The sequence below is a fragment of the Amblyomma americanum genome, chromosome 2, assembly GCF_052857255.1.
Source record: "Amblyomma americanum isolate KBUSLIRL-KWMA chromosome 2, ASM5285725v1, whole genome shotgun sequence".
Classification (NCBI taxonomy): Eukaryota; Metazoa; Arthropoda; class Arachnida; order Ixodida; family Ixodidae; genus Amblyomma; species Amblyomma americanum.
The window spans coordinates 212,562,964-212,584,493 of record NC_135498.1 but is presented as its reverse complement, the minus strand read 5'-3'; the positions used below and the strand labels follow the sequence as shown (position 1 = coordinate 212,584,493).

The 21,530-nt window shown below is 50.4% G+C and overlaps 1 protein-coding gene and 1 pseudogene across 1 annotated transcript in view; one reads left to right on the top strand and one right to left on the bottom strand.

Moving 5' to 3' along the window:
* Positions 1-21,530, bottom strand: part of LOC144122126 (putative ATP-dependent DNA helicase HFM1) — a 364,149-nt gene that overhangs the window by 269,330 nt on the left and 73,289 nt on the right. The window contains exons 4-5 of the mRNA XM_077655666.1: positions 17,443-17,581; positions 13,569-13,717 (exon numbers count right to left, since the gene is read on the bottom strand). Coding sequence (XP_077511792.1) covers positions 13,569-13,717; positions 17,443-17,581 — 288 coding nt within the window. The remainder of the gene's footprint in view (positions 1-13,568; positions 13,718-17,442; positions 17,582-21,530) is intronic.
* LOC144119378 (uncharacterized) lies at positions 748-3,287 on the top strand (annotated as a pseudogene).

Here is a 21,530-nt window from a genome sequence, read left to right as displayed (position 1 = left end):
GTGTATTATTATTTTATTATCTGTATATATTTACAAGAACTGTTTATGATGCGTCTGTTGTGTAAGTGATGGCAAGGACAGCCTTTTTTTTGTTGTGTAATGCAATACCGCTCCTGCTGCTGTACCCAAGCGAGGACAAGACCCAGTCAGGAGGTTTAGCACCTCCTTTTGTCTTGCCTCGTGGGCAATACCTGTATGTTGCCCAAAGGAGAAATAAACAAAAAAAATCAATAAATAAATGTTGGTAGGGCAACGGAGCAGATTCGAAGAGAAGGCAAGTGTAGCAGGCGGCCGAAAGTTAGGTGGAGGGATGAAATTAAGACGTTTGCAGGCATACGGTGGGTGCAGCTGGCAAAGGACAGGGTAATTGGAGAGACATGGGGGAGGCCTTTGCCTAGCAGTGGGCATAGTCAGGCTGATGATGATGATGATGGTCTGTAGTGATAAATTCCTGCGTTCTTATTTGAATGAACCTACTTTCACTGAAAAGAGGTTTTGAAGCCAGTGTTTAATAAAATGCAGGTACCACTACCAGTGGTCGTTTTCACAACAGGGTGCGCACAGGTCCTTGAAACCCTTGAAAACCCTTGAATTTGGAAATTGCGTTTTCAAGGCCCTTGAAAGTGCTTAAATTTTTTTTAACCCTTGAAAGTCCTTGAAATTTCCTGTGCGGGATGGAAATCGCGATATACACACAAAAAAATCGGTGCGAAACCCGTGCATAAATTGGAAAAATGATTATTTTCTCAGCGCATAGTTTTTCTACTGACCGTTACACGAAATTTCTTGAAAGTTTGACAAGTTTGGTGGAGCCCTTTAGACAGCTGGCCACATTGAGGTGGCGTGATCGCCCGTTCAAAAGTGTACGGCCGTATCGCCATCGACATCACCGGCCGTTGGTTCGGCGTCTCGTGGTTTTGCGTTGCACGTGCGTACGCTGACGTTTACTCTCTGCAGCCGTGTGTTCAGATAGTTCTCTGCGTGTGACTGCAGCAATCCCGCGATCCGCAGAAATGCCCGGAAAGTGTACATTTCAAAGCGCGTGGCTCAGTAACAGCGCCTACAAGGATTGGGTGGCACCGGATGCTACGAATCCACATCGAGCAAAATGCAAACCTTGCGGGAAGTGCTTCGACCTTGTTGCTATGGGCGAGTCTGCACTGAAAAGCCACATGAAGAGTGCAAAGCACAGCTCCTGTATGAAGAGAGCAGCGGCAGGTTCGGTGCGCGAGTATTTTTCCGCTAGCGCGAGCGCGCGACCCGTAGATACTCCATCGCAGTCGTCTGACGTCAACATCGCGTGCAAGGTAAATGAGCTGGTGACAGATGCGGAAATTTTATGGACGCTGAAGTTAGTCACAACCCACTGCTCCTGCAGATCGTCGTCGGAAGCAGGCGAGTTGTTTAAACGCATGTTTCCTGATAGCGAGATCGCTAAAGGCTTCTCATGTGGTGAGAAGAAATGTGCTTATATAACCTGCACGGCCTCAGACCTTTTTTTCTGTCATCGCTGCCACGAGATATAGAACGGTGCGAGAACTATGTCGTACTTTTTGATGAGTCTGCTAACGAATGCCTTCAAGAGAAGCAAATGGACGTGCACATAAGATTTTGGGACTCGTCCAGAAAGGTGGTAACGAAGTACTACACTTCTGTTTTCATGGGGCACGCAACGGCTGAGGATATTAAAGACCAACTTCTGAGTGCACTAGAACCGTTGCCACTGGCGAAGATTCTTCAAATCCCAATGGACGGACCCAACGTGAAACTGAAGTTCTTCAAGATGCTGCAATCTCACCTGCAGCAGAACTTTCAAGTCCACTGTCTTGACTTGGGTACTTGCAGCCTCCACACTGTGCACAATGCCTACAAGGCATGCGTCATAGCGAGCAAGTGGGGACTCGACACCCTTTTGTCAAGTCTGAGTGCACTGTTTGAGGATGCCCCTGCAAGGAGGCATGATTTTTCAGCACTCACTGGGAAGGCAGTATTTCCTCTGAAATATGTTGCCCATCGCTGGGTTGAGAATGTGGCAGTCATCGAAAGAGCTCTGGAACTCTGGAGTGATGTGAAGAAGTTTGTGGAATCCGCAAGGAAGAAGCAAGTGAGTCTGCCAAAGTGTGTGTCTTTTCAGAACATTGTTGAATTCATTCAGGACACATTAGTAGTGGCAAAGCTGAATTTTGCTCTTAGTGTTGCTGCCACACTGAAGCCATTCCTAATGGAATTCCAAACAGACAAACCGATGTTATTTCTTCTGGCGAGAGACTTGGAGACGATAGTCAGAAAGTTAATGACAAAATTTATCAAGTGTTCTACATTGTCTTTAGCAACGGGGATCACTGGCATGCTGCAAATTGATATAGAGGACCCAAAGAATCGTACACCACTGGAAAAAGTGGATGTTGGTCACACAGTCGAACAAATCCTGAAGAAGTGCAATGCAAGTGCAAAAGATATATTTCAGTTCAAGATAGAGTGTAAGCAGTTCCTAGTCGCAGTGACGAAGAAGGTCCTTGAGAAGAGCCCCTTGAGGTTCACAGTGGTTAGAGGCCTTTCCTCGCTTGACCCTCGGCAAATGTGCTGCAGGCCTCAAGAAAATGTTGGAAGCACTCATTGCGGCAGGGAGGCTGACAGATCAGCGTCGAGACTCTGTACTTGCAGAGTACACGGAGCTGTTGCAAGAAAAACATCAACTGCGACTTTTCGAGAAAGCCACCAGTCTGGGCACCTTTTTTAGTGAACTTCTGCAGTTCAATGCTTCTTATGCAGAGCTGTGGAAAGTTGTAAAATCTTTGCTTGTGCTAAGCCATGGTCAGGCAACTGTTGAGAGAGGCATTAGCATAAACCGACAGATCTCTGTAGAGAACTTGAAAGGCCTCTCTTACGTCTCACAACGAATTGTGTGCGATGCAGTGGAAAAAGCAGGTGGTATCTATAACATTGTCATCACAAAAGATTTGAGGAAGGCGGTATCAGCTGCAAGGCATCATTATAGTGCTTACTTGGAAGCCCAGAAAATGCTGGAACAAGAATGTGTCAAGCAGTCAAAAAAGCGCTGTGCTGAGGACCAGCTTGACAGCCTCAATAAAAAAAGGAAGATACTGGAAGCAGCTGTTAGCGATCTGACTGCATCAGCAGACGACTATGCTGAAAAGGCGGAAGCAGCCAATGACCTCACTTACATAATCAAATCAAATTCTATGAGAAAAGCAGCAAAGGCTAAGGCTGAGCAATTGCTAAACCTCAACAAAGAGATTGAGGCAAAGCTTCAGGGGGTCTCTTGAACTTTCCTTGGTGCGTCTTGACAGATATGTTATCCTATATTGAGTGCAATAAAGATATTTATTTTTTGAAAATACTTTTGTGTTGCGAAACTACGAAATACAGTCCTTGAAAACCTCCTAGAAGGGCCTTGAAAGTCCTTGAATATCCTTGAACTTTTTTTCTGTATAGCTTGTACGAACCCTGCACAAGCAAACTGGTGCTCTCATGGCAGTTATTGTGAGCATATGCTTGAAGGTACGCTGCACCACCATTCACTTCAAAACAGTCATCACGGAGTCTTTTTTGGTCTTGACCTCACAAATGGAAACTGGAAACTGAGTAGTGGGAAAAATGTCCCATTTTTAAATTCGGTTGTCTGCAATAAATGTGATTAACATAGACAGAAAGCGCCACAAAGTCCGTGGCTCAGTTTTTGCATGGAAAAAAAATTGGATGGAGTCCTCAGTGCGTCCTTAATTAGTACATGCCCATCTTAACTGCGGAGGCTGTATGAGGGAATGACTTCTTCTGGTAGTTTACTGAATTGCAGCCCGAAGGATTCATAACGTGGCAAGAATACTTTTGTACTGCTGCCATTCCTATAGGTGATCGTCCTCATTCCTTTTTATAGACTTGGGCAAGACATCGATGACCTTTCCACACCATGCTGTCCCAGGAGCGTTGCTGTGCATGAGTGCACAAGTATCGTTGAGCAGCTCTATGTAAGCCAGTGGCTGTGCCGTACAAGCTCTGCAGACAAATAAACCTGTGATGGTAACAGGTTGTTTTTTTCTTTGCAAACAGGCCAAGGAGACAGCCGTATTTTTCCTTTTACATCACCATAATGTATGCTCTGCAGGTTGCAGTGCAGCAGTTTATTGTTTATCATGCAGTGAGTGTGCTCCTTAAACTTATGTAATGCATCATATAGAGTTTAGACAGCGTCTCTCATTATAATTATATCCGGTATCTGTAATATTTTATTGAGTCCCATTCCACATGCTGTTTCATCAAATATCTGACGTCGAGCATGCCGAGCCACAGTATAAAGCAGTCATGCTGCTACCCAGCTTGCTCGTTATGGCCATCACTCAATATTCTGTTTATGCCTGCCATAATAGCTGCACCTGAGCAATGCACGGCATTCTACATTGTACTAGGCTAGGCACTCAGCGATGACCACCATAATGCCTTGCACCTACCAGTACTTGGTACTATGCTGGCCACCCATAAGTGCCCAACATGTTACCCGGCACACACGAGCACCCACCACTTTGGTGGGCACCCACTACCCAACAATATGGTGGGTACCCACCATTGCCCATCACCATAACCCACCATCATGTCGGGTGCCGGGTTCCAGCATGCCCAGTAGAGTGTATACAGTGCTGGTGCAGTCATCGACTTGTCGAGGCTGAGATCACATTTAATTTCCTTGATGCTTGGATTTTATTTGCAGATTCCCTGCTTTGCATCTGTGCTAAGTTCTCCTTGGGCCCGACATGCTTTAACTCGAGTAGTTTTTTTTTCTTCTTGCCATGTTCTGTGTTTAAAAAAACATTAAATTAGTCTTGCAAGTAAACATCTGTGAGATTATAACAAAAAGGTTATACTTGTAGCAAGCGGCTTAATTAAATAATTTGTGCAGTAAACAAAGTGCGCCAGGAAATGAGTCGCCGAGCCTCCCAGTGCCAATGATTCTGACACCAGAAAGTGGTCAGAAAGTGCAAGCGAAGAGAGTCGGCATGCCTGCAAGACACCGTACCATGGCAGACAGCATTGCGACGAAAGAAAACGCGCTTTTTTTTGCACTTTGTAAACGACGTTTCCAAGCGCGAGAGGCACTGAAGCGATGAATCACCGCAAAGTGCTTGCTTTGGTTGGTGCGGTGCCTCCATGAAATTCGTCTGGCCGACGAACAGGGCCAACTGGGTCCTCGAACGCTGTTTGTTTATTGTGCCGGTTCACGAAAGTTTCATGCCGAGTCAACATCGCAGCAGCCTGTCTTCTTTCTCTGCCGTTCGTGCAGTGTGGCAAGAAGCTGTGGAACGAGTTGGCTTGTTCACAGCTCGCTAGCGAACGCGTTTGGTTCATGTCACTGTTGCGTTTCCGCAGTGTGACACGGGCTTAAGTGAACGCGCAGTCACGCGCATAATCACATGACCACATCTGGCGAAGCGGGGGTCGGAGCAGCGGTGCGGAGGCTGCAGCTGCGGCGAGTCACGTGGTCTGACATCACGACCACACCTCTGGCGCTCCTCCTGCTGAAGGTCAAATTGATAACCTTGGCGGACCATGGCGTAGTGGAGCTCTCGCTCCAAAACACTTGGCACCTACACGCTGCATAAAATTGAATCCTTGAATGCCGTGGAATTCTCGAATAACGGTACAGCTGCCCTTAAAACAGCATGCCGTGCATATCACGTCGGCGCAGTTTTCTCACTTAAACTTATTACATGAACTATGCCGTCATCCCACCTTCCACCTTGACTTCTATTTGCCACCTCTGCAATCTTCCCGCGCCGTGACCATAGTAACAAAGCAAGACGAGTAACATGCCTCTCATCTCTTGACGCTAAGCACCATTCATTTCCGGCACAACAGACTGGAAGAACCTGTCGTCGCATAAAGAAACGAAGTCAACTTGCCCAGTTTTCGAGATTTCTTTTGACAAAACGATGTGAGCTGACAGATTTCAAATTACATATTTTTACGTTATGTGCGTTATGCTGTTTTGTGCATCGAGCATGTTCTGAATTGCTGCGTGTAACTCCTGTGCGTATTTACTTTCAGTTTTGTTTATGTGCAACATCAGGTATATTCCATGTTTCTGCTGTATTAGATGCATTATTATTTCTGTTTAATGTGTTTGTGTCGTATTTTCTCGTGGTTTTTGATTGTACTTAACGAATGCTTCCTACTCTATGTGTTTGTGTCGGCTTCACGCCTCTAAGTACAAAACCATCGCATGATCGACGGCCCTTAGGGGTTTTTTAAATACATAAATAAAACCTAGAACTTACACGTCACAACGGAGATCATCCTAATAAGGTTAAGCCTTTTCATTCTAAAAGTAAAGTCAGAATTATTTCTTTCCGGACGTGCCGAAGGCTGGAATAATTTCCACGTTCAGTATTGTGTGCAATTATACTTTCACTTTAGCACTCAACCTTTAGGAATTCATTTCCTTTTTCTCTTTTAGTTGCATTTCTGCAGTTGATGAGCGATTTTATTAAGGTATCATGCATAAATGTCGATCGCATTTCCCATTGTACAAAATATTCACGCTGAAAACTTTGTTGGGTACGTTTTTCTGTCGCTTTTTTTCTCTTGCACACAGTGTTCTGTTTTTCTCATTGCTACGTTTTTTTTTCTTTTTCCACACCCCCTAACTGTAATGCTTGATGCTGCTGTAGGATCCCGAAAAAACAAAAAGCAGCAACCATGAGTGCTTATAGAATGAACAGTATCGGTTACAAAAAGAAGAGTGACATTAAAGAGAAAATGTGAAAAAATACCCTATCATCGATAAAAACAATTGCTATGTATAGGTATTCACATATCCACAGAATACGGATTCAGCGGAATAGCAAACACAATGTTCATTAATTTAAAAATACCAAAAAAACTGAAAATTTTAGGGAGGTTGAGAATACAAACCAAACAACTTTGCAGAAGTGCTTCCCTAAGTGTCTTGTAGAGGTGCAGGTATGAAGAAACCAGCAGTCACCGAAATCAAGTACCTCAGGGAATGTTTTCTCTTGCTTCATAATTTGTGGACGCATGGGCGAAAGAATACGACGGGGATTATTTACGCATTCTATTACTTAAAGAGCGAACGGAAGAATGTCTCTCGGCCACACTCGTTGCTGAGCTTTATAAGGCTCTTTTAGAGCCACTGAGCTCAAGACCGCCACGCAGCAGTCGAAATATATGTGTTCCCGTCAGCCTGCGAGCCATTTGTCGACACGGTCGCGCCGAGGAGCTAGCCGGGTACACGTTACGTTACGGGAGCTATAGCCCGCTGACAGTCTCGTCACGGTCCCGTTGGAGGATCCATGCTTCGGGAAGCCATAAACGGCACTTTCACCCGCACTGCTTTTTGGAGGAACGCTCCTTTTTTGTTTGTGTGTGTGTGCGCGAACTCCGCGTATTCACCGTGTGGGAAACGGCGCCACTTGTGGGCGACGCGCGGGAAGCCGGGAACACGGATTGTGCCTGGTCAGTGTCAGTGGCGCACTTTCCGAACGCCGGCCTTTAGGTTTCTTTTTGTTTAACTCAACGTGCGGCTTCATCGGCGGCATGCCATAGTTCCAGAGAGGCGCGGAAAGATATGCACCTCAGCTACGCTCATTGCCCGAACTTGTAGTCTAAGGCCCGTTTCATGTGCTGCGAATTTCACCGTCCGGCACTGCGATTTCGTCCGGTCTGCGGCGGGAGAGGGCCGCCGCTCTTGCTGCAGACGGCTTGCGAACAATTTCGGTCTGGTTGGAATTCGTTCGCATCGTCTGTGCGTTCAGTCTGCGACTGACCAATAGGGAGCATCCACTGCTTGGCTCTCTGTCAGGCTTGGCTTTGGCCAGCTTTGGCCAGGCTTGGCTTTGGCCATCGTGTACTTTTCGAATAATTCGGAACTGTTTACTTTGATAAAAAAGATACGAAATGTTACCCTGTATCTATAAGCGCGCATGATACAAGAGCATAAACACATTCCATGTTGTATTGCTGCCGCGTTTATTCACAGCTTGGATAAGCAAACATCTAGCAACCCTGTTGTCACAACCGAACGAATCCGCAGCTTCTGCGTTGCATGTGAAAGGACAGAGCGGCAATCGCATTGCGGCGTCAGCGGCGGCACCGAATTCGCAGTGTCGGTGCAGCAAAATTCGCAGCATGTGAAACGGGCCTAACGGCGGCGACAAGATTTTTCTTTTGGTCGTGTATTTTTGTTTCTGCTCGCTGACGCCGTTCCAAAGAGCAGGGGGCAATTGGCGGTTCTGTTCGTGTGTGTACGTATTCCTGCGTCGATTCGTCAACGCAGTCCGACTTGCTGAAGGAAAGATGCGTTGTTACGATTTCGTTGGGCTTTTATTGTTTTGTGCCTTATCTCAGTTCCGCGGGCTTCGCTGGAAGCACTGTGGGCCCGCCAAAATACACGGCCACAGGCGACTGTTACGTCACGAGGGGGGCCGGTCCAATTAGCGATGAGCAGAGGGATTAAGAGGGCATGTTGGCGGGAATTAGGGATTCTCGCCAGGAGCTTTCGACCGGGAGAGCTCTGGTGGCTGCGCTCTGCTCTTGCTCTCCTTTCGTTTTATTCTGTCTTGACTGCATCGTCCATGCTACTGTGATATATATAAAGATTTTTTTTTTGTTTTCCAACAAAATCGTCGTCATCAGCCTTCGCGTTAATGCCAATCAGAATACCGGGCCGTAACGGCAACGAGGCGGCCTGACCTCGCTACGAGACAGCAGCGAGGAGAAAAGAAAAAACCTCTACTGCTCTTGTTCCCTCTAGTCCCTAGATAGAGGACGGCCCTGCCGAGGAGGGAGCGTTGCGCGCCCCCTTGGTATGACTGCTTGCGTTATTGTTTACTCTTAGATCTTGTGTATCAGCTTGTTCAGTTTAAATGATGTTTTCGACCCATTTTAAATAAATCGAATTAATTCATGCTACCCATCGACACCTGCTGGTCAACTTCGAGGCGGTGGAGCCAGCGTTCCGTCCCGACGTACGCTTCGTAACAATATGATGTTCCATGGTGAACTGCAGGTCGGCCCGTGTTTGAGGACACCCGACGCGCGAGCCCGGCACGCGGGAAGGGAACCGCCGGAAACTGGTCCTTTGTCTCCAAACATGACCTCTACGATTGGGGACATGTGCCCGCCCGCCGCTTTGGGGCTCGGGACGCGAGGAACCATCCGACATTAGGCCTTTTGCCCTCAAACTCCAGAGCGACGTTCATTAGTATCGATGACATGGTCCATTTTGGCACGCCTGGGGGCAATGTTCGTCCTTTATACAGGGGTTGCACGGAGCCACATGCATGTACTCGGGAGAAAAGTGTGCTGGCTGCTTAAGGCAAGACTCACTGGCGCCCTTCCTAGCAGAGCGTGCGCTCGTCTTGGATCGTTTCTCCACAGCACAGACTGTCTCTCTCGTCGTGCGCGCGGTAGCGTCGCCCGTACCCTGAGTGTGGGCAAAACGAGCTCCGCGCGCGCGCGCTTGTCAGTGCGCATGCACAATTGTGTGCGCGCATGCCCGTGGAGTAACGAGCAGCGGACGCCACACACCCCTCCGCCGTCCGAACCTGCGAGGCCCCTCGGCTGATTCAACCGCAGTCCCGAAACGCGGGATGCGGAGTGAAGGAACAGCCGCGCGTAAACCGGGGTCCGTGCGTCCCCTGTGCGGAACATGCGCATACGCGGAAGCGGTGAAGATAATTGGCCCGCTGGATGAAGAGGTCCCCAGGAGAGAGGAGACAACGAGGAGACGCGGTCGAAGCAGGGAGATAAAAATGACATCTGACAGGCGTGCCGGAACGCGCTGCCACACAAGTTTCGTGGATCGGGCGGCAGCTTCGTGCACTCTCAGAAGCGGCGTTCTCGAGTCAGTACGGACTTGTGTGTCCTCTAGGAAACGAAACTGCCGCTACAATTCCGACTTGAGTGCCTTCGTGACTCTCCGTGCGCCATCCCAAGGTGGCTCAACGATAACGGACACGGTCATATTGCTACGGTTGTGCTTGTGCTTGGAACGCTCGTGCTTGGTGCGCTCGCGCTTGGAACGCGAAGAGGACGAAGGGCGTTTCTGCGGCTGGGCTTCGCGTGCCCGGTTGTTCGGCTGCGTGGCTGTAAGCTGTTTCCCTGTAAATATATTTTTCCCTTTTGGTGTGCACATCTTCACGTTACATTATTGGTGGAGGTGCGGGGTACAGCCACAGCAAGCACGGAACTCCGCAGCGGTCGTCAGCTCGCCGGCTCTTCAACCATGACCAGCGAAGGGGCCGCTCCGTCGGCGTCCGCCAACCCGGCGTTCATCATTGACCATCCGAGAGATCCTGGGACCTTCAACGGAACGGACGGCGTCGACGTGGAGGACTGGCTCGCAATGTACGAGCGCGTGAGCACACACAACAGGTGGGACCCGACCCTAAAGTTGGCCAACGTCATCTTCTACCTGACGGGCACTGCCAGGGTATGGTTCGAGACCCACGAGGATGAACTCACCAGCTGGGATCTCTGCAAGCGCAAGCTTTGTGACCTGTTTGGTAAGCCATTCGGGCGTCAGCTCGCTGCGAAGAAGGAGCTCGCATGCCGTGCACAAACGTCCACAGAGTCCTATGTATCATACATTCAGGACATATTAGCTCTCTGCATGAAAGTCGACGCCACTATGTCAGAGTGCGACAAAGTAGGTCACGTGCTCAAAGGCATCGCAGATGACGCCTTTAACCTCCTTGTATACAAGGACTGCGGAACGGTTGACGCAATCATCAAGGAATGCCACCGGTTCGAACAAGCGAAGAGCCGCCGAATTTCTCCGCAGTTCACGCGGTTGCCGAATACGACTGCGACGTCGTCCTGTGTAGACTCGACTCCACCGAGCCGTCTGCCGACATCTGAGAGCCTGACACGACTTGTGCGCCAAGAAGTAGAGGCAATGTCCCCCGTTGCGTTTCATCCACCCGCAACAGACAGTACTCCAGCAGTATCCCTTATACAGGCTGTCGTTCGCAAAGAATTTGCCAATCTTGGGATTCAACCTGTTTGCTCAGTTAGTGCCCCATATGCTCGCCGCACGTCCCCGGAGCTCGGTTCTGAACGTGCATACTACCCTCGACGCAGCCGCAATCCAGATGAATGGAGAACACCTGATGACAGGCCCATCTGCTTTAACTGCTCCCGAGTTGGCCACATATCTCGACACTGCCGAAGCCGTCCGTCCTCGACCTACAGCCGCTACCCGCCGGGTTCTGCATATTCCCGCCGCTCTCCCTCGCCCTCGGAAACGACCTCTTCTGGCCACCACGCTCAGACCCCGCTTACCAACCGTCCGTCGTCACCTCAGCGCCGTCGATCTCCATCGCCCCGACCTCGCCGCCCTTCGTCGCCGGCCCCATATGCCCGCTCCCGGTCGGAAAACTGATGGCTGCAGCGTCTGGGGGTGATGCTGCTCTGACGACCCGACCAGAAAACCCTCCTTTAACTCTTCATGCTCATCGGAACATCCTTAACGTCGACGTGGACGGGGTCCCTGTTACCGCTCTGATCGACACTGGAGCGCACGTCTCAGTCATGAATGCTCGTCTTCGCCGTCGCCTAAGGAAAGTGCTCACTCCTGCCCCCTCAACTGTGGTCCGTGTTGCAGATGGCGGTATGTCTATTGTCGTCGGAATGTGTACTGCTCGTGTTTCAATAGCCGGCCGCCATACTTCTGTGCTCTTCACTGTCCTCGAACACTGCCCTCATGACATCATTCTCGGCCTTGACTTTCTCACCGACCATTCCGCCCTTATAGATTGCGCCACAAGCATCGTTCAACTCGCTCTACCTGTTCCTTCAGAGCCACCGGATCCAATTGTTCACCGACTGTGCACCGCCGACTTTGTCCGCCTGGACCCCGATGCCGCCACTTATGTCCGTTTCTCCTCTGTCCCGCCAGTTCCCGATGGTGACTACATCATTACTCCGGTTCCTGATGTGCCCTTTACACGCAGTGTTGCCCTTGCGCATACAGTTGTCACCATGTCGGCAAATCAAGCGTCCCTTCCGGTTCTCAACTTTGCCTCTTACTTTCAGCCGCTCCCACAAGGTATGTCGCTCGCCACGCTGTGCCCTGCTGCCGAATGCGTCGTATCGGCGGTGAGAAGCGTCCCCCCCCCCCCCCCCCTCGTCGAACTGCCGCGACTCTGACGTCCCACCACCTGATGAATATGCAAAAATGATTGCTGCTGACCTCTTACCAGGGCAAGCTCACGACCTTCGGTATCTTCTGTCGTCTTTTCGCGACATCTTTGACTTCGATGACCGCCCTTTGGCTCGAACATCTGTGGTCACGCATCGCATCAACACCGGTGACGCAGCTCCTATTCACAGACGACCCTACAGAGTGTCCAGTACAGAACGCACCATCATACAGCAATAGGTGGAAAAGATGCTCAGTAAAGACATCATAGAGCCCTCGTCGAGCCCTTGGGCCTCACCAGTTGTGCTGGTTAAAAAGAAGGACGGCAGCTGGCGCTTTTGCGTTGATTACCGGCACCTAAACAACATAACAAAAAAAGACGTCTATCCACTCCCAAGAATAGACGATGCTTTGGACTGCCTTCACGGAGCCAAATTTTTCTCTTCAATTGACCTTCGGTCCGGGTATTGGCAAATCTCTGTTGATGACAATGACCGCGAAAAGACGGCATTCGTCACACCGGACGGCTTATATCAGTTTAAAGTTATGCCATTCGGTCTCTGTAATGCGCCAGCTACCTTCGAAAGAATGATGATGATCCGCCGGGCTCACTCGTCCTCCTTTGGTCTCCTTCTCGCCGTGTAGGTCTTTCTGAGAAACTTCTACGTCAGTACAGCGGCCCTTATCGAGTTCTCCGTCAGGTGACCGACGTGACCTACGAGATTACACCTCTTCATGCTCCGACGTCGTCCACTAGCCCTTTGACTGACGTCGTTCATGTAGTCCGTCTCAAACCGTACCACACGCCTGCTACATCATCCACTTAGCACCGGGACGGTGCTTTTGCCGCCGGGAGTTATGCTACGGTTGTGCTTGTGCTTGGACCGCTCGTGCTTGGTGCGCTCGCGCTTGGAACGCGAAGAGGACGAAGGGCGTTTCTGCGGCTGGGCTTCGCGTGCCCGGTTGTTCGGCTGCGTGGCTGTAAGCTGTTTCCCTGTAAATATATTTTTCCCTTTTGGTGTGCACATCTTCACGTTACATTATTTCACCAGGCATCTCCTCTCTGAGGCAGTATGACAGCAGGATCCTTGACGGGGCGATAAGGTTAACGCGAAAGACTTAGTCCAGCACATTCAGTATAAAACGGCTCAGTTCATCGCTGCATTAAAATAAACAAAATTGTCAAAGTTGAAGGTGGCTGTGAAGAATTGTTTGTGTTCACACCGCAGCGAAGGCTCGAACATTTGCTCTACACACTCGTAACCGACCTGTGAGTTTGTTTTTCCCAACAGCCCGAGACTGCAACGGTGTTCGCCTCGGCAAACCATTCAAAAGCGTCGTTCAATGTTTCCGCGTTTTTCCGCCCGCCCCAGTGGAGAGGGGTGGCTCTCACCGGGGTGGTAAGCAGCAGTTGGGTGCCCAGCGGGGGCTCCCGGTCGTCGTCCGTGTCGCCCGTGTACTCGGCGCAGGTCACGCCCAGCCCGGCCAGCTTGGGGCCCCAGTCGGCCAGCCGCTCGCGGCACAGCGCCTTCAGTGGGGCCACTGCGCAACCCCCCTACCACTTGAGCATCTCCCGGAACGCCACAGACAGACAGACAGGAAGGCAGGCAGACAGACGGACAGACAGACAGGCAGGCAGACAGACAGAAGACAGACAAACAGAAAGACAGGCAGACAGACAGGCAGACAGAGACAGTCAGACAGACAGACAGGCAGGCAGGCAGGTAGGCAGGCAGGCAGACAGACAGGCAGGCGGGCAGACACAGACAAACAGGCAGGCAGGTTGGCAAGTAGGCAGACAGGCAGACAAAAAGTATGGTGGAGCAGCCACAAAAAAACGTAAACCAATAATATCCTGCCTGTGCCACTACGTATAACAGACAGACAAACAGGCAGGCAGACAGAAAGGCAGAGAGACAGGCAGGCAGACATACAGAGACAGACAGGCAGGCAAGCAGCTTTTGGGCTCATCTTTATTGTCAACTCAATTGCATCGCCGTCTGGTTGTCCTAAAGCTGTAAGCCATAATATTCTGCTGACACCCACTGCCGCCCAACTATTCTGCTTAGTCTAAATACTAAGGCACGGGGAAGTCGGGATCTCGCAACCTCGAAGACCAGTAGAATAAGTTTGCGCTCCGCTCAAGCGTTCAAAGATGACGCATGAATATGGTGAATTGTGAGACGTGTCAAGGCATTAAAAAGTGCAGAAATGCCTCCAAGGCTGAAGCCACATACGAAACAGCAGAGCGACGGCTGTGGTTTTCCAGGTGTTTTGCATATTCTACTTCGCTCTATTGTCACGCCGCAGCGGTATTGTTGGGTACGTTTTCGAGGTTCCATTCCATTTTGTTTGTCCTCACGAGAGTCTCGTATAACCGCGTCAATTCCTCGATAATGCATCCTGTATTGTTCAAATATGCGCTGCTTCGATGAATAAGGGTGACTGAGCGAGAACTATGAGGGCAGGAGAGTGCGATAGAGTACATTTTGAGGACTCACTGAATCGAAATGATGTGACAGCTTCACATAAAAACACAGGTCTCAAGGCACTGTGCGGGCGCGAACTGCCCAATCAGGTGATTCCCACCCCTTTCTTAGAGCTCTGGCAAGGGCAGGATAAAGTTTAAAAAGCGCCTCTCCTGTGCCCTGAAGAAGGAGCCAAGACGGCCCAGAAGCGCCTTCCTGTGCTGGGTAATGCACACAGGGGTTCCGCCAATTTCTCCTAATGCGCCTTCACAAAGCCTGTTGTCACGCAGTTGTTCCGTTGACATACATGATGACTGGTTATCAGGAAATGAAAGACGCGGTAACTGTCTCACTTCTCGGCGGGCACCCCAACAGCTTCGTGAGGTAATGTAAGAAGGTGGGAGCGAAAGCTGAAAGGTGCCACAGTGGAGGACTCCGGAATAATTTCGACCACCTAAATATGTTTAACGTGCACTGGCGTTAAGCAGCACACGGGCGCCTTCTCCGTTTCGCCTCCATCGAAACGCGGACGCCGTGGCCGGGTTCGAACCCGGGTACTGCTACTGAGTAGCCGAGCGCCCTGACCACTTGATATGCATAGGAACAAATTTTCCGCGGCGGAGAAAGAGAGAGAAGGAAAGGCAGAGTGCATTAGATTTCCACAATTATCAGACAACTAGGGAGCTTGGACAACCGCCTACGGCTCTTCCTTAGGCCAGTCGAGCCAAAAGGAGGCCGAGTCCCCAACGTAGTGTTGGCCTTCGCGACACCTCTTGACGTCCTCTATTCCTAGTTGGCCTTCTGGCAGACTTTTGTGAGAACGTTGACGTGTATACAGAGGTTCCTGCCCTAATCTGCGGAGAGTTGGGACACTGAGGAGTATATCGCGCCATCCGACGTTGAGGAGTGCATTAGTCTGCGCGCTGAGTGACCGATGCAGCTGAGGGAAGGGAAAGCGGCTTCCCTTGCGCCCTTGGAGCGTTCGGCAATTTTGTCCTTGGTACGCCGTCTGCCGCTGGATGCTAATGTTGTGGGGCAGTTGATAAATTTATTATTTATTTTTTCTTATTTCCGCCAATGCCATCTCCTATGCCACATAGGAGTTGCTTGCAAGTGGAACCCTTTGAGTGTTCTCTGCGTCCACACGACTCGTTCCGAGCCAGTCGCGATCTGTACGTTGTGTTAGGCAAGTTGGAATTGATTCATATTGTGGACCAGCGCAAAACGAACAACGGACCTAGGAAAGCGAAGACGACACAGCGCCCGTGTCGTCTTCTCTTTCCTAGGTCTGTTGTCCGTTTTGCGCTGGTCCACAATATGAATCACGATCTGTCCTCCACATATTAAAATACTAGCTCGTCCGACCAATGCAGCACACTTCACATACGTTAGCAGGATGTTGTAAGCATGCATGCAATGCCTCTGACTTGTCCCACGTACAGCATCTCGGCTCCTTCGGAAGTTTTTTCGTCGTCACTGGATAAACCTTGGCCAGCTTGGAGGGCGCGGAGAAGATGGCTCCGACGCTGGACCTCTGCCTAAGCTAAGTTCATTTTCACCGTTACGAGATAACCTATAATATAAAGCATATACTGAACTGCTTCGTTTCCGCTCCTCTTTGCCTTTCGTTGTAACTATTAGAATTCTTTATTTTAAGGCAATAGCCTTTAATGCCTCACACTCGCGGCAACCGTCCGTTCGTTACATTGCCACCTAGGTCACGTGACCTTAAGATCACCAAACGATCTATAATTTGTGTAAAATTGCAAACAGCTTTCGCCTTCCCGCAGTTAAGAGATATCTAAGTGCCTCCAACGAATTTTTTTCCGCACCCTGCTCTAGCGCAAGTTGGTAAGAGAGCTCTTTTATGGACATCTATGAGATCGTGGTAAAACTGCAAATATGTCTTCTCAGTGACTATTACTATGCATAACTCGAAAATGAATCATGATGTGGCTTCGCCCTTTATTAGGTGCGTGCCCAAGACAAGCTCCTTTGGAAGGGCCCTTCAGAAGGCAGCAGTGCTGTGAGCTTAAAATTTTTGGAATCGGACCTCTTTGAGCCTTTTCAAAAATATTCTCGACAAAACCCTGAATCTTGCGTTTTCTTCATTATTTCGCGATAGCTACAGGCAGTGCTTCGACAATTTCTCCCCATGTTGATGTTTGTCCGGCAACGGAAGGCACAGTTGTAGCCAACAATACTGCACTGCAAAACTTTCCAGCAACTCTTATTAAAATCGTGTTCCAAAGACTCAACTGCATGGACTCCGTGACCGCTTTTGAAAGGGAATGGGGTTCAATCTATAGCCTCAAGGATCCGCGTTTAAATTTCTTAGTTCGTCGCTGCTTGCTGGTAAGCACCGACTGTTGGGCGGCGGGTTGGGTGGCGTCACAATATTTGAGGCTCCTCTTGACGCCATTGGATCGGGTGGAAAAGTCGAAGCGGCTGCTTGGCCAATATTCAAAATTACATTACATTATGCGCCACTCAGCGCCTGCGACTGAAAGTTGCTAGAGGGCATTACTCTTATGGAACATATGAAGTCGTTTGTTAGCGTTCGAAATTTTGCGTCTTCACCCGTTAAGCTTTTTCTTCGCCACTGCGAGCAAAAAGGTTCCCTTTAGCTTCTCCCTGCTAACGGCGGCCATTTATCTCGTTTTTCTCTTTTGTTTTCTGATCGGGCGCGTGAAGACCATGCCGCATGCCGCCTTTGCGCTGCAGCGGAGCGCGTGCACCACAGAGAAGTTGCGACAACCACGGAAATGTTTTTGCTGCTGGTCACAGCCAGTGGCGTACCGTAGAGCGCTCTTGGGCCGCCACCTTCCTCTCGCTGTTTCCCGCCGCTCAGCAGGCGCACCAGGGCCAGCTCCAGGACAGCCGTCTTGCCCGAACCCGTCGGGGCGCTCACCACCAGGGGCGCATCACAGTGCAGCACCTGCGACGTTACTCTGCGCTCTTAAATCCCCTTCTACGGGTAGCGTTTTCCGCCAGAGTGGGCTTTGAGTCGCTCTGCCACTGAGCCGAGACGCCTGTGGGATTCCTGACAGGCCCCTGAGGTGGATTCAGGGGAATAGAAGGGGCGCGCCTATTTTCGCGAAAGTTGGCCGAAATTTGTCTCTTGCGATGGAAATATCCTTTCCCGAAGGCGAAAGAGTCAGGCTCGGCTCTGCTCGGCACGGCTATATCAGTGAACGATTTCGGGCTCATTTCGGTGTGTGCGTGTCTGATTTGCCACGCCTCCGGCGCACGTGAACTGTGATGTTCACGCGAGACCGTCCAGGGCGCTCCTCGGCCTTTTGCACCCTCCTCGCGGCGGTCAGGGGCTCGCACGCTGGCCCGCCGAAGCTCACTTCACCGACGGAGCACAAACAGTCCTACAGCAGAGACGTCTCGACCAGGGCTGCTTCTCTTGCACGCGCCCTACACTTCCTTCCTCCCCAGCTCCTGCTAGCGTCAACGACAGCTGAGTGGATGACAGCACAGAAAGATTGGCGGGACGCACAGAACGGCGATGGAAATGCCAATTCTCTGCAGCAAGTGGCTTTCTGCCTACGCCTTCGAGCTTTCTGTCGAGTCTCATATACAGCCTGTGCGGGGCACATCTTGCAATTTCAGAAGTGAACGCTGGATTACACTGCAAAAACGAAAAAAAGAGCTCGAGTACCTTGTATTTAGAGTCGTGTACCTTTCGCGCGGTTTTTAGTTTCAAAGTTCTAATCCGGAGGTTCAGAGCCCAGCAAAATCGTCTAGCGTTTGTCTGTCTGAGAGCAGCCTGTATCGCATAACATCCACCGGTGGCAGCGCCTACCATCCCAGGCCAGGGGTGCACCGCTTAACCGTTGCACCAGTGCTCCGGAAGTGGTTTGAGGACTCCCAGTAAGATATAGATGGTAAACAGAGAAATACAGATTTTGCATATATGAATACGCCGTGCTTTCGCACTGTATACGAATGTTCTGTACACCAAGTAGGAATTTAGCAGTGACGTCATCACTGGTGTACTTTGTCATCGTGGTGGGATGTTTGAATTATCCGCTGTATAGGTAACGGGGATGTGACGTCAAATCGTAAGCCACCAATGGGAATTTTGGTCTCACACCACCGGGGCTGCCACTGGGCTACTGCCCTGCTCGCTTCGCTGCCAAACGGCAAGCACACGAACTGCCCGCAGACAGGAGCCGGTCGCACATTCATCCAGGAAATGACTACGGCACTTGGCAGAAAGTGGCGATCGACGAAACCACCTTTGCATTTGTGGCACAAAAAAAGAGAGCAGGAAATCCTCTCGCGAATAGCGTGTCTGTATTTGCAGCTGAAGGGCATGGCAGCCACTGTTATCCCTTGCTTCCAGCGGCTGCGTCAGCTGGCACACAGCTGACGTAATTACGCACGTAACTCAGCTGACTCAGGCTATTACTAGCAGAACAGCAACAAAATAATATTAACCTCGAATCTGAGCTCACTAGCATAGCTATAACGGGCCCAGTGATTGCTTATTTTAACTTAAAACTGCAGTGAGAAGGCGTGCACACCTAACCACTCAAAACTTGCTCGCATTCCATTTAAATAACGCTACTCAAGAATTTATAATTCTTAACGAGAACTTCAGCGATCACGTCTCAGGCAACCTGACATAGTCATTCCAAGTAAAGAAAGCTGAGAGCGTGGTTGGCTGCACTGGCACTGGAATTTTTCAACGACCAGTCCCAGACTCACAACCGGCCGCGTTTCGGTAAAAGGCGCCCGTATGCTGTTGTGCGGTGTCAGCGCACGTTAAAGATCACCGGGCGGTCGAAATTATTCCGGAGCCCTCCACTACGGCGCTTCTTTCTCTCTTTCAATCCCACCTTCCTCCCTTCCCTTACGCCGCGGTTCGGGTATCCACCGAGATACGTGAGGAGTGAGTGAGTGAGTAAAAACTTTATTGAAAGAAAGTGTAGATTCGTGGTCAGTAAGTGAGGTCCAGACCATGTAGGTCTCGTACCGCACAAGCCCATTCGACAGCCTTGACTTGAGTGCCTCGGTCGTCGCTGACCTTTACTGAAAGCCACGCGTCAGATGAGGGAGTAGCCATGAGATCTGGGGGTGGGGGATGTGCTTTACAGTCCCAGATTATGTGGTCTAAAGTAGCTTTTGCACCGCAGAAGCGGCAGTTAGGGCTGGAGGTTGTAATAAATATGTGCGAGTACACATTCGGGTTGGGGAAAGAGTCGGTTTGTAGTCTTCTCCACGCCACCTGCTGCTCCCTTGACAGGGAGGGGTGCGGCGGCGGGAAATGCCTACGTGCGAGTCTAAAATGGGTGGTGTGGTCGTGATAGGAGGTTAGCGCTTCACCGGTTGCCTCCGGGTTCGGACCGTCTACTGCTCGGCCGGCTTTAACTCGAGCTTGTGCGTTGGCGGCCTCGTTTCCAGGGTTTCCGGCGTGCGCCGGGACCCATACCAGGTCAATGCCTCGGAGGGGGGATGTGTCTAACATTTTCCAGGATATTTCTGGCCGTGAGTGAGATGCGGCCTTTGGCAAAGTTCGCAATGGCATATTTGGAATCGCTAACGATGGTTGTAACGTCCGTAAAGGCGATAGCAGCTGCAATTGCAGCTTCTTCCGCGGTTTCCGCGTTCTTGGTAAATACTGTAGCGGCCATGAGTGGAGTGGCCGGGTCCGGGTCCTGAGGATGAGATACCCCACAGATGGCGAATCTGTAGGGGCTGTCTTGGTAGTTGGCTGCATCGACGTAGATGACGTCTGGAAGACTCTGCAAGCGTCTATGCAGAGCTCTGGCTCTTGCTTCCCGCCGACCCTGTTGGGTTTGCGGGTTCATGTTCTTGGGTAGAGGTAATATTTTTATCTTTTTTCGGATATGGCTAGGAACGGGGCCTGGATGGTCCGCCATAGGCTCCCCTTCGATGCCAAGTCTGTCCAGGATGATTCTGCCCGCTGCAGTGCTGGAGAGTCGAGCCGTCTGTGTTGTTAGGTGGGCTTCCTTAAGTTCAGAAAAGGTATTGTGTACTCCCAGGGCGAGGAGTTTCTCGTTGGCTGTGAATTTAGGAAGGCCCAACGCCGTTTTGTATGCATGCCGTATTAGGGTATCGATCTTTTGTTCTTCTCCTTTCTTGAGATGGAGATATGGGAAGGCATATGTAATTTTGCTGATGACGAATGCTTGAAGGAGTTTGTATAGGTCGTGTTCCTTCATGCCTCGTCTCTTGTTGGCGATGCGCCTGATCATGCGCGCAACCCGGTGTACTGAGCTTTCGAGTCTCCCCAGTGCTACAGTGTTGCGGGAGGTGTTGGAGATGTGGAGTCCTAAGACCCGTATGTTCTCCACTTCATCTATGTTTTTGCTTTGGATCGTAATGTTGATGGGGATCCTGTCTTCAGGTTTCTTGCTCCGCCGTACGATTAGGAGTTCTGATTTTGGTTGGGAACACTCGAGACCGGCTCTCCTTGCCTCCAACTCAACCGTTTCAGCTGCTTCTTGGAGAGCTTCTTCAATTTGTCCATCGGAGCCGCGGTTCGTCCAGATAGTTATGTCGTCTGCGTACAGAGTGTGATGGATGTTTTGAATTGCGTTGAGCCTGTCTGGAAGCTTGATTAAAGCCAGATTAAAGAGGAAGGGCGACAAGACTGCTCCTTGTGGTGTCCCTCGGTTTCCGAGCCTGATTGGGGTGGATTTCAGTGGTCCAACGGTGATCTCCACCGTTCTATTTTCTAGGAAGGCTTTAACATAATTGTACGCCCATTCGCCTGGGTTGAGGTCGGCTAGGTGTTTTAGAATGGTATTGTGTGACATGTTGTCGAATGCCTTTTTGAGATCGAGGCTCAATATTGCTCTTGTGTTCTTAATGGAGGGGTCGAGTATGTCACGTGATAGCTGGAGCATGAC